Source organism: Bactrocera latifrons, unplaced genomic scaffold, assembly GCF_001853355.1.
Source record: "Bactrocera latifrons isolate USDA-ARS-PBARC rearing strain unplaced genomic scaffold, ASM185335v1 scaffold_11, whole genome shotgun sequence".
NCBI lineage: Eukaryota > Metazoa > Arthropoda > Insecta > Diptera > Tephritidae > Bactrocera > Bactrocera latifrons.
In genome coordinates this window covers 478665-492242 of record NW_017534519.1, presented here as the reverse complement: position 1 = coordinate 492242, position 13578 = coordinate 478665, and the positions used below count along the sequence as shown (strand labels likewise).

Genomic DNA, 13578 nt, shown 5'->3' with positions numbered 1-13578 from the left:
AGCACTCCAATATCCGGAACACCGGGATCAGTATTTACATTTATTTTTAAGGTCTTCTCTCAAACACTTGCATTACATTCTCTAAATTAGCTATAATTACTTGTTTATATATATATATGTGTATATATATATATATATGTATTTATATGTATGTATGTATGTACACAGCTCTTAGTAACTAAATTAAAAGTAATTACAATACAAGCAACTGTCAATTTTCTATTTTTGTCTCATTATGCCTACTTATTTTCGCTAATTTATATCCCATTGGTTTGCACACACTTTTCAGTCGATTCCCATCGAGTTTTGCTACCCCTGCCTAGACGCACACCCACAATTCTTAGGATGCCAAATATACCCAAATGGTTTGATTTTGGGTAAATTAGTTATTGGAATATTAGTTCTTATCGATTACTTTGTCTGCCCACTTCCCAAAGCACGCTACGCGGACGTAAACGCTTCACGACAGTGTAAGATCACAATCAAAAGTGTGCCATTGTTGCCCAAAATAAACTGTACTCCATTCGTACTTATATCCTGATGTCAATGCACCGAGACAAAATTAAATTTGTGTTTTATTTATAGCAGAATATCAATAATGGTAAAGTCACTCGAAAACTGTCGATAATTTGTAATGAACCTAGATATGTAATGCCACAACAAGTTGAGATTTGGGTTCTTAATGGCTCTTGTAGTAGTTGACAGTGTTTTCTGGATTATTGTGGCATTGATTAAAGCATCTCCGTACTATGGGAGATTCAAACCAAATCTAACCAACTATGAAAAATATAGCAATTGTGAGACGATCTGAATGAGACTGTTTTTGCGCTTTCAATAATCGCTTTGGACAACAATCGTCCAAAATAAAGGGAAGTTGAAAATTTGGTAAAAGAAAAAAAAAAAAAAAAAATACTGAGGCAAACAAAGCTCCGGCCTTTATCCCTTTCTACTTTCCTAATAGCTACCCTGTTCTATTTCCGAGGACCCCAAGTGTAGCAGGCTTTTAAGCCCACAGATTGAACCCATTGAACCGTACTTTACAACATATTTTATTGCGTGTGCACTCCTGTGTTGATATATATGCACTTTGGTTTGGATGTGGGTGTAGCTTCTCAACAATTTGTAGATTGCTCCAGTCTTTTTTGCTTTGCAAAGCCATTGATAGCATTCTTCCGAACATTCCATTTTATTTCTACATATGAACATATCTTAATTTCCAAGAGCGCAAAGTGTTTGTATGCATTTTGGGGTGTCTTACAATATGGGTGTCTTACATATTACATATGTGTATGTATATCATAATGTATTCTCTATAACTTAAACACAACTCTCGGGACCCGGTAATGTGTCCGTAATAATATGATTTCGATTTGCATTCGTTTTCTGCGTAATCGTTGCTGTTGGTGTAATGCTCGCTGGATGCGAGCTTTGTGTTAGCAACGCTCCGTTGCTGTTGCCGCCGACGCTGACGCCCAGTAAGGAACCTATGCCGAGACCTTTGGGTAGCGTCATGTGCCCACTGCCAACCGCGCTGCCGACCGACATGCCGGGTGGCAAGCCCGTTGCCGCTTTACTTAAACTATAATCGATTAAGCTACTCGCTGCGAGATAATCAGCGATGGATAGTTGCTCATCAGCTGGCAGTGTTGATTGATGTTGCTGTGGCTKTTGCTGCTGCTGTTGTTGCTGCATATGAAGGAGGCTCGAGTGTGTGGCTGCGGAAGAAGGATGAGGCAGTGTGTGATGATTGACGTAGTGCCCATTGCTGAGATTATTCTGTATTAATGATTGCGGTGTGACGCCACTTGAAGGTGCATTATTCATGTTGTTGGTGGCGGTGCCGGCGCTGCCCGCCGAGTTGAGCGTACTATTGCTGCCGCCATAGTTAAGACCCAGCGGGTCGTATCGTGAGATATCATGTCGATTGAGCGGTAATGCGTCGTAGAGCAGTGGTTGCTGTGGACTTTGATAGTTTTTACGGAGGTCAGTGCCCAGTTTTAGCGTGCTCGACTGTGAGGGTGGGCTATTGAGAAGATCGCTTGAGTTTGCGGGATCGTTGTAACCGATGGTGGAGGCATCCTAGAGGTTCAAACATAAAATGAAATTAGTGGCAATGTTTAATAGACAATTTGATTCAACTTTTTTGTTCGCTAAGATCAGCGAATCAATATGTTTTGTGTTTTTGATGAAACTGTGCTACTGTGTGGTGTATAAATCTAGTTTCTTGGAACAAATCCTCATTATATTAGCGATTGGTATTTGTGGAATGTACTTACGTAATCCGTCACTGCATTTGTACTGGCTGTAGTGGTGAAGTTTGATTTACCCCCCGSAACACCGCAATTACTGCTCGCCGCACCGCTGCCGCCGAGGTATAGCCCACCAGGTCTGCTGCCCAGCGGCGAGGATGTATCGCTGCCGGTGGCACTCTTTTGAGCGTTCAAAATATCCGGTTGTTTTTCGATGCCCTGCTTGAGCGTGTACGCAACTACCAAACGCTGGTGACCCGCACCCGTCTCAAGGGGCGCCGTTACAGTCACATCCATACCTGAAATATGTTAAACCCGTTAGTTGATCGTTAAAGGACACGAAAAGTAAAAAAACAAAAAACATTTTGAATATTAAAGTTGCGTGGATCTGTCTTGAGTTTTCTTTCTTTTTTTTTTAATTTTTGGRAATAMGTTATTTTACCTAAATGCTTATCTTTGTCGTCGCAGAGGTTACGTCCTCCCTGACATCGTCTCTTGCGTACAGCAATCACCACAACGAAAAGCACAGCGACTCCGACAGTGAACAGAGTGCCAGTGAGTAGAGCCGCAAGCGGTAGTATGGAAGCCATTCGCCCGTCTAAAATAAAACAGGAATATTTTATACAAATTCTGTGAAAAACTTTCAATTATTATTAATTTTATCTCGTTTCAACATCAAGGTATATAACCTATATATATAACCCTACGTCTTACACGATTACTTTAAGGGGATAATAACAACCGTTAGGTTGAAACATGTTGTCAGAGCATAAAAATTGTATCTAACAGCCAAACAGCAGTAAAACACACCATATTTTCGTCTCTACACGACGCAATAATTTTGCAAGAACGATTAAAAACTAGTTGAAAACCAGTGGTTGGAAATTTCGCTCTCAGATCCTTTTCCTTCTGATTATCATTCGTTTTGATCAATGCAGAGCAGCTTCACTGGAAAAAGGTTCACATCAGAACAGAGCAATAGAAATTGGATTGATACATTCTTGACCGCAAAGCCGTCGAAGTTCTTTTGTGATGGAATAAAAAACAGCCAGAAATGTGGAAAACATAATAGCTTTAGATTGCCAATTAAATTTTGAAAAAAAACAAATCCTCGAATATACATACATATGTAAGTAGTTACAGATTCTTCATTTATTTAAATACAAGCAATAACGATTGGGCTGTGGTGCTGATATGTTTTCTTTTACCATCGTAATCTGAGTTCACTTTAAAAAACAAAATTGCAAAAACACCTAGAGTATTTGTAGCGCTTTAAGTGTCAAACATTTAAGCCAATTATGAGAGTAAACACAAAGCGTTTCACTACACAATTTTTTTATTCTGCGCACCGAATTATCAGCAAGTGTAAACATTTAGGCCAAATTGTATGCAAACAGCCTACAACTAACACCGAAAAATGTTTGCATTAATGTGGCAATCCCTGCAAATCCCGTTAAGTTGTGAGTTGTTGTTTATAAACAAGAAGAACATTGAACTAGGCAACGCAAAAAGATAATTGGATAAATGAAAAAACTCCCGGCTAAATGGTTTTCGAACGCAAAATAAGCAAAGCAAGTTTTGATTGAAAATATTGCTGGCAAGCGACACCAGCGCCACATTGTTGCTGCGAACCGCCCCTCAGCCTTGAGAGAGAGAGAAAGAATGTTTTTTCGGCAATAAATAAGAAGGACGAAAACAACAAATACTATTGGCATAGAAATTTAATAGAAATCACAAGAAAAGAGAATTATTCTTCTTTTAAAATATTCATTGAACTTACGTACATACATACCATATATATATGTACATATTATAATATATGTAGCATGCACTTTCATTTTCTAGAACTAGTCTAATTGTTTCACTATATGAAGTCTTTATTAGTTTTGAACTCCATTCCGTGTTTGGTTGCAGTGTTATGCAATTTATCTTTTATTCGTTAATCCTGACAATAAATTAAAATGTTTGTTTGTATGTACATATGTGTATTGTGCCTTATGATTTGCAMTATATTCATAGATGCACATATRTACATACATATATACAAATAAAAATCGACAAAAAATTTATGAATTTTAATAAGTGYTCGTAACTCATAAGTTCTCGTATGCAAATGAGTCAGTAGGCGTAGCTAAACACATGTGGGTGTATATGTGCCTTCTTATACAAAGAAAATCTATCACAGCACTGCTGAGTAAATAATTTGTTTGAATTTCGAATGAAAAATTAACTATTTGCATGTAGTTGGAAATGAATTATGCAGAGAGCTCAGTTGTGCTAATAAATAATTAAATAGCACAAGTAAGTGCAATAAGTGCTTTGCGCACGAAATTAGTTTTAATAATATTTGCGAGTAATTTGTAGATTCGCATTAAATATTTTAGCGTTAATTAAATTTTTAGTTAGAGTAAAGTAGTGCAATAAAACTGTCAGTTATCTATTGCTATAATTTCAGTAACTAACTGCAAGACTCAAACAGTTACATATGTGCTATAACTTTCTTTATGGAGAAATTGAGAGGAATTGCTTTCGAATTTTTGAAATTCTGCAGTTAAAATCAAATTTATGAATATATTGAAATATATAATAATATACAAATATATATAATAAGTACAGAATCGGGTATATTATATCGGYATATTATATTTACATATGTATTGTATAAATATTATATATGTATGTGTATTTTTATAGCTATATAAAAAGTGTAAGTGTCAATGAGTGTATTTTATGGGCACTGGAMTGCTAAAACAAAAATATGCTTAAACAAGGAGCGGTTATTGACTATTAAACGCTTCCATAAACACACGCACATTCTCATTGCGACAMGGTGTCATTTTTGGTGAAAGTTTTGGGACGATTTGCTGAGCAAACACTTTTGCCGCAAACATGCAAATCTCGCAGATATGCTCACTTAAATAGATAAGTGAACTCTTATATAAGCRTGTGTGGAATTTATTAGCTGCTTTGCTATCGGAATATGTTTATTGATTTACTTTAACACTCGTAAAATAGCGAMAGTGCTGATCGAGCGATAGTCTTCCCACTGAAAGTAGTTTTAGTGACTAAATATTGTTCGTAACGTCACCAAAAGTGCGAAATAATGTAGCATCACTTTTCATAAGTTTACCAGAGAAGACAAAATGATATAAAATCGAAAGTAATATCACTGAAACAACATTTGAATATTTGTTATATCTGATATACATATATATGTAATAAATGAGATTTAATAAATAATTAAAAATCAAATTTTGTACACGTTAAGGGCGGAACTACTTCTATTTTCTCTGCAAATAATTTTCTTTCCCATAATTTTGGCACACTGTGTCTAGCGCAGGATGATAATATCAAGTCAATTTGTGATATTCTTCTTTCAAATTGGAGCTGGATGGGCTGTGCCTGCACCTATAAAAAATGGCCTGCCTTGAYAGTTTTATTCCAGACTGGAAATTTACATTCATTACCCCTATCTTTAAAGGTGGTAGAAAGGRTRTAGTCTCCAATTACAGGCCTTTTTCTAAACTCTCTAATATTTCAAAATCAAGAATTGACGTCAATCAGCATGGGTTTGTCACTGATCGCTMMACTGTGTCAAATWCAGCGGKTTTTAGCGATTATTGCGTATCTGCYTTCTCCGCTGAATTTCAAGTAGAATGTGTTTACAGAGATTTCCTTAAAACATTTGACAAAGTTTTACGTAACATTCTAATTAAAAAAWTTGTATCTTTAGGTTTCACTCTGTCTTGTTGGAGTGGATTAAGTCATATTTGCACAATAGACGTTGTAAACTCCGAAGATGTAATTAAACTTCAATGTGATATTGATAGTTTTTTTTTTGAATTTAGATAAATGTTCTCAAATCTGGTATATGAGAGGACGTCGTATCTTACCCTCTAGTTACAATATTTCAAATTGCGTCCTAAAATGCGTAACTGACATCAAAGGTATTGGGGTAATCTTTGACAATGGATTATCTTTCATTAATCACATCAACTGCATCACATCTAAATTATTTCCACTGTCCTCGGCTTTTGCGTCGAAATGCTTCCATTCGTGTCGTCAATTGATAGGATTGAGCGCGTTCAAAGGAGATTCTTCTCAAATTTGCCCTCCGTTCCTTAAARTTTGTTGACCTCATGCCATCATACATAAGTATACATCTCGTTTATTGTTATTACATCTTCAATCTCTTTAAACTCGGCGGTCYGTTCTCTGCCTTTTTGCAATGTAACTAATGGAGCAAGGTCTACTTGATTTTTTTCACTATAGGGCTTCRTTCATTAGCACCCATAATTCTGTTTTTTAGCTAAGTTATCTATTGTAATTTATTATTTTAGAATTCTAATTAAAATAAAAATGTTCATGGAATTAAATAACTAAATAAATAAAATCAAAAAGACCTTGAATATACAAATAAAAGCGTAGGGACTTGTCTTGTATTTTCTAAGAAAACAAGCACCATCAAAATACAAAAATTTCAATGAAAATTTTATTTGAATTTTTATAAAAAAAAATACACTGTACTTGGTCTAAAAAAAATAAAGTTACACCTAATTTCAAGATGGATTTTTGTTTTTGTTAAAGATAGTAGTAAAAAAGCTGAAACTCGATTATTTGAATTTTTCACATATGGACATTATGAAGTTATATTAYAAAAATGTTAACACAAAAGTTGTATACCTTTTTGTAACCTACAAGTTTGCTACTTAATTATTACAGAAATCGGAATAACCCGTTTTTTTGTTTTGGTTTTTTTTCCTTTTGTCTTAAAAACTCAGTAACCTCCGATCTTCCACTTTCCGATCTTAGTAGCGTTCAAACCACATGGTTTTCCTTTAACTGTCGTTATATTCTCATATTTTTCCAAACCTTCAATCCACTACTTATTATTTTATTCCCTTTTTAGGACTGGTCTAGATATCAGTGAGAAACTTTCCATATCTGTAATAAAAAGGTCTAATTTTCTAGTCGCGAAAAAAATCAAGATTTTACAATAATTTATTAATTTAAGGAGACATATGTCAAACTTCGGAGAGTATGTATATATATTAGCCGCCCTTAAGCATCTGGAAACTGATTAAAGGCGTGTGAAATCTACGCGGGATATTTTCTAGCCAGCGAAAAGTGCGCATCTGCCTYTTTGGTTCTGCCGCACCGAACAACACCTGCCTTCAGCCAGAGCTGAGCACTTCAAATAGGAACTCCAGCAGCACAAAATCTAAAGGTTTTTAGGTCGGAGCAGACAATACAATCAACCAAATACAATGCGCCAGCTTGTTGGCCAATCCGAGCATCCCATATACGTATATCCATCCATGAGAAAACATACGCCAGTTATCTGCRAAACAGCCAGTCAGCCAAGCACTAAAATACCAAATTTAATTTAAATAAAAAGTATAAGTTGTAATGAAATTTTCGCACTTGTGCAAATATTTGCGTCAATGTGTGCTCCCAGATGTAAACACACAAGTGCACATTGGTGTGGCGCACATGGTCCATGCCACATATGCATGCCAAGCKGATGTGTGTGTGAGCCTTTTTCGKCTCTGAATATATTGCTTCGCTCTGGCAGGTAATTTTCCAAACACTAACGCGAATGTGCCAAGACAGGTGTACGCGCACACACACACRGMCACACACGGGCATTTGCATGCGKGTGTTGGAGYGAATGTGCACTGGCGGCTTCTTATAAGCTTAACTCGATTTAATGCTCCCGCTTGAGATATAAAACGTTACAAAATGATGAAAAAGTAGATTACTTCAATGTATTGGGAATATCGGTTTCATTCACAAACACACACACACACACACGCACATATACATTCACACGGGTGTATGTGTGCTGGCGTATTTGCAGATGCTTTTACCTCTTTGGATACATTTATGTGCTCAAATATTTGCGTATAAATTTCGTACAATGTAAAGATTAAGGTAGAATAAATAAAATTGTGGCTGCGTTGAAGGTAATGTGCTCTTTGAATTGTAAGTTTCTCCACATTACATCGATACAAATATTCAATAGGTGGATTAACTCTTACAATCATGCGATTGTCAAGCAAAAACATGCTCGCAAAGACAACCTAAAAKCCGAAAGATGTGTGCACTTGTACTCGATTTTATTTGTCAAATACATTTTTTAATATGTGGCAATGTCGTGTGCTGCTTAGATGTATTGGCTGGAGCCATGTAGTAAACAGATGAGTATGTGCACACACACTTAATCGAAGTTATCGAGCAAAAACCGAAAGTTTTCAAGCTCTTTCTTTGCAGAWTATCGATGGAATTTCTATTGTTCTTGAATTCGTGCGCAAATTTCTCAAAAACAAGTTTCTTTACTCAATTACTCAGTTAGAATATGCGCTTAATAACAAATAAGAACAAACCCACAAAACTGGACTTTACCGAGTTTTACCACAGATATTTTTCCTCTCACTTATTGTACTGGCACACCAAGGTGTGAACGACAACCGAAATTGAAACGCAAAAGGACTCGATGGATGGTGCTACAAACAAAACATAAAAGCAAGTGACGAAAATTCAGAACAAATTATCGAACATATTACAAATTCAAAACAATGATTGATTTTTATTGATGAATTTAATTAAAAATAGCGATATAGACAATCTAATAGATGTAGTTTGAATTGTAGAGGCAATGAAATTGGGTATGACTTCAGATGCGGCAACTTCCTATAAATCGAAAAGTAGTAAAAGGCTCTTACAAAGGACCACTGCGTGGCATGCAAATATTCTAGTTCCCAAACATGAGAATATCCTAAGAAATATACTAACTTGCTCTGGGAGGGGAACTTAATTTCATATTGATGAGCTATTTTCCCTGCAAGACCTACTTTTGTTTTTAAAGCTTTTGCGTATTTCACATCGCTTCTGCCAACCTGAAAGATAACRTATCTCCAAGGAGTCAGTGTCTGTTAAGTTAAACAGCACATTCGCAAAACATTAAATTGCCGATAAAACGAAAACACATTCGTACAAATTCTAACGGTACATATTTACACACACAAACGACTTAGAGTACATTCCCTTATGTRTGTATGTAGGTATGTATTTGCAAAAGACGATTTCATTGTATATAATTTCAATTTGTGGCGTTGTGCTTCGTTATGCCGAGGCAATTCCCACAACAATGTGCACGAACAGGTGTGATAATCTGCTTTATGTTGCTGTTGCGTAGATAAGCGAAAATTAAAATATTATTATGTGCACTGTGTCCTTTTCAATCCAATATCGAACGCAAAATCTTTCATTACAAAATGAAGATGGCTATCGATGACAAAGCATTTGTGCTAAATAATACGCATATTAACAGAGTCTGAAATGCAACAGTAATGAAATGAGAAAATTTATTTTAAATTTATGGTTAGATTTTTGATAACGAGCAGTCGATTTAAGCGAGCAGTCACTTAGATTATACAGCAGTTGGAAGTTCTGTAAACAGCTACCTAGAATGAGAGGCGTATGATTACAGGTAATGAATGAATAGACCGATTACGCTGTTTTAATCACAATTAGAGGTTTTCGGTATATTATTAATATTTATCCGTTCAGAGATACCCACAAGCACATATTTGTGCTAATAACTCAATCTAAGCCACAACCTAGAGTTCTAGACACATGATTGTTAATTTTCTACATTTTGCGTAGAACATTCAAAATCACTGTTATGCATTGATTTGCATTTTCGGTAATACATAAATATATATAATAGTCATGCTTTGTCATCAGTCGTAATATGACCTTTGATACTTGGACATACATATTCGTACATCGCACCTAATTAATGGCACCTACGACAACAACATTTGCAACACACATACATGTACATATGTACAGAATGCATATAGTACACATATCGACACATACTATACCTTCAAAATTGTTCATAATAAACATTTCACACATATTCTGCTCCGCTGTCTTTCTATATTTACCCATCAGGTTGCCTAATATTGATCCATTTACTTAAAGGTTTGGATATGAACCCTGCAGGGAAATGTAGTAATTACAATCTAGTTTAATTATTTCTGTTACYCTTATTCTAAATATCAGTCATCATGTTTTGCCTTTATTGCAGATATAGAAAATCGCTTTCCAAAACTCAAATCTCAACTTTATGGGGTTTGGCGTTAAATTATAGGAAGGAGACTTGAACAGTAGGTGTGTCTTTTAACTTATTTCAGAATTTCTTACAAGGTGTGTGTGCGGACATTATGTAGTTATGTTTTGGATTTATCTGTATTCCTATATCATAATCGTAGCCTATAATAACGAAGATAATATTTCCCAAGTCGAAACATAAATAGGAAAGTAAATAAATTAATCTATTGGGCTTTGTTATTTATAATGGAAGGGTAATGAAGTTTCAGTTCAGCAATGAAACTCAAATAAATAAAAATCATGAGCAGTGAGGCGAGGCAGTAAAGAAGGAAAGTTGGTAAGTAATATTGGAGAAAATAATAGGGAATTATGAATTAATGTATATACATATGTACCTATGGCAAACCCATACTTATGTACAAACATATATGTATATGGGTAGAACTAAATRAAAATTCGGTTTCTTGCCTTCAATACCGATACATCTAAAATGGTTTATGAACATTGCTAATGGCTCGCTTGGACTTGTACTGTACTAYACGTACAAACATGTATGTGTATGTGTTAGTGATGAACGTGCGTACGTTCGCTGCTAACACTCTGATTTATGGGCATACGTAATGCGTTCAATAAACAAAGTGAAGCAAAATACGCACATCGATATCAACTCAGGCAGTTCGAACAATCCTTGAACACACTCTACTTATGATAAGTTTGTGTACTTTGATAAGCGATACAAGCTGAAATGCATTTGCAAATAGCGGTAGCTCGAAAAGTTTTGCAAAAAAGTTTGTAAATTGGAAATAAAGCATTCTGTACAGATCAAAGTTTCTCCTAGGTGAATACAGGGTCCGGCACTCGAAGTGTAACCAATTAAAATAAACATAAATTCGGTTTGGAAAAATTTTTTTTATTTATTTTAATGTACAAAATGTGTGAAAATAATYMTAWWTTCAGRACCAATTCACKTTTGCTCGATAAGACCACCTTTTGCCTTGACTGTGGCTTTGAGACCGTTAAAAACGTATCACAAGCTGCCCGAATGTGACTTGCCGGTATTTTGGACCACCCGCGGACAATGGCTTTCTTCAGCATCTCGAGACTGGTGATTTTTTTACCTCGGACCTTGCTCTCCAAAATGACTCAGAGAGAATAATCCATTGGATTCGCATCTGGTGAAATCGAGAGCCATTGTGTGGTCGTAATGAAGTTCGGAACGCTGTTTTTCAGCCATTCTTGGTTCACTCGCGCTTTGTGACACGGTGCTGAGTCTTCTTGAAACGTCCATGCTGAAAATGTTTGTTTGCCTACGGCGTCAAAGCAGCCCSCAGAACACTTTCCCGATAATATGTCGCATTTACTTCGACGCCAGGCTCCATGAAAACAATTGCAGAGCACCCATCTGCGGTGACAGGGGCCCAAACCATTATTTGTGGCGGGTGCTTCCTCCTGGAGGCCAACCGATTACTTAGATTCTCGTATGAACGTTCGGTCAAGTCAACCATATGGTTTTGTGAGCTTACGAATTGCTCAATTGGAAAAAAATTTTCGTCAGAAAACACACTGYCCGGAATTTGACCGCTTTCTCAAGTCCTACTTGTTGCTGCTTCGGTGTGAGATCATGGGCCTTTTGGAACTTGTAGGGCTTGACCTTGAKCTCATTACTCAAATGTTGTTGATTACTCTGAATAACGGGACACTTTACACTAAAACCAAGCATTTACCAAACTTGTACCATTTCAKACCCAATTCGGACATTTTTACAAAAAAATCGTTAAAGTATGACCGATAGCAATTCGGTTCGATTATGCARCCTCCACTCCCGCGTCCCTCTTCTTATGTATGCAAATGGAATTCARTGACAATTCGTTCGAGCCAAACGAAGCACCCACGGGTATCACAAGCCTCTTCTTGAGAAGTGGAAAAGGACACAATGCCGCTCAATTTCGTTCCTTTATCTAGGTATTTTATACACAATTGTCCATTGCGCTTTGTTATGGCGCATTGAATGTGAACCAATTGAATGTCAACCTTAAAGCAAGCCTGACTGCTGACTTGTTCGTCAAAAGCAAAATCGTTGAGCGGTCCGCAGCCCTGAACAAAGGCATCAACCTTTACAGAGTGGCCAAAAGGCAGAGCGGGTTAACGTTGCAGTAGGTAAAAATAAGAAAATAACCGAAATCAAAAGGCAGTAAATAAGCGCAACGGCACATTTTCGTGGGATGCTTTCCTTTCCGGTTCTTTGTCTGTTTCAATCTCCTTGGGAAACTTCTTGTTTACATTTATCAATGCAAATGAGTAAAAAGGAAAAGTATTAAATGAATAAATAATTTAAATACGAGATTATAGGGAATAATACCGCTTGCAATGCAAAAATGACTGCGAGTGGAAATGTGAAATGCTCCGCCAATGGCAACTCTGGGTTGTTTGCGGGTCACCAGTAAGTGCTTGATGCAAACAATCGGTTGCGGGAGACCCAGATACGGAGCATGAATCTATAATATGGATGTATATATGAACAGAAGTAAACATAAATGGACATTCGGGAACAAGAAAGAACTGAATCCAGGTATGGCATGGGTTAAATGCATATTTTCCGTGAAATAAGTTGATTTAATAAATACGTTTCATTTTTGGCGTAATAKAATGTTTTATGGCTTAATATTAGACTTTATGTATAATCTATCAGCTTTTCCACTCTTTACCAACTGATCAAATTAAACTACTTTTTATATTGGCCGCTGTTTGTTCAAGATCGAATTATTGAACGGCGWGTTGGTTCCAAATTTTGTGTTTCCAATGCTACGCAATCGTTAAAATGTTGGAAAAGTGTTTGGGGGAAACTTCGATTCACGCCATGCCCCTCTAGTAATCACGATGAAATCAAAAAAAATTAAAGAAACAGTGTTTGGAAGTCATCATCATCCATCAARGATTTTTCAAATGATCTCAGCATGTCCATTGGATCGACTCAACACTTGTTGGTTAATTTTATGGGTATGAAGCGTGTCATTGCTAGAATCAAATCACCGAAATCATTATTGATGACGAGACGTGGGCTTATGAATATGACGTCGGGACTTTTCAACAATCTAGCGAATGGGGAGGCTATATGAAGTGTGAATTATGCGCTTATAAAGATTGGTTCCCAAAAAAAGAGAATATGTATGGTTTTTAATAGTCCGAGACAAACCTTACGATATGGTAT

The 13578-nt window shown here is 36.4% G+C and overlaps 1 protein-coding gene across 1 annotated transcript in view; it reads right to left on the bottom strand.

Annotated features, from left to right (window-relative positions):
* Positions 1-946: 946 nt before the first annotated feature.
* Positions 947-13578, bottom strand: part of LOC108971960 — a 144545-nt gene continuing 131913 nt past the window's right edge. The window contains exons 15-17 of the mRNA XM_018938331.1: positions 2692-2847; positions 2277-2548; positions 947-2079 (exon numbers count right to left, since the gene is read on the bottom strand). Coding sequence (XP_018793876.1) covers positions 1318-2079; positions 2277-2548; positions 2692-2847 — 1190 coding nt within the window. The 3' untranslated portion in view covers positions 947-1317. The remainder of the gene's footprint in view (positions 2080-2276; positions 2549-2691; positions 2848-13578) is intronic.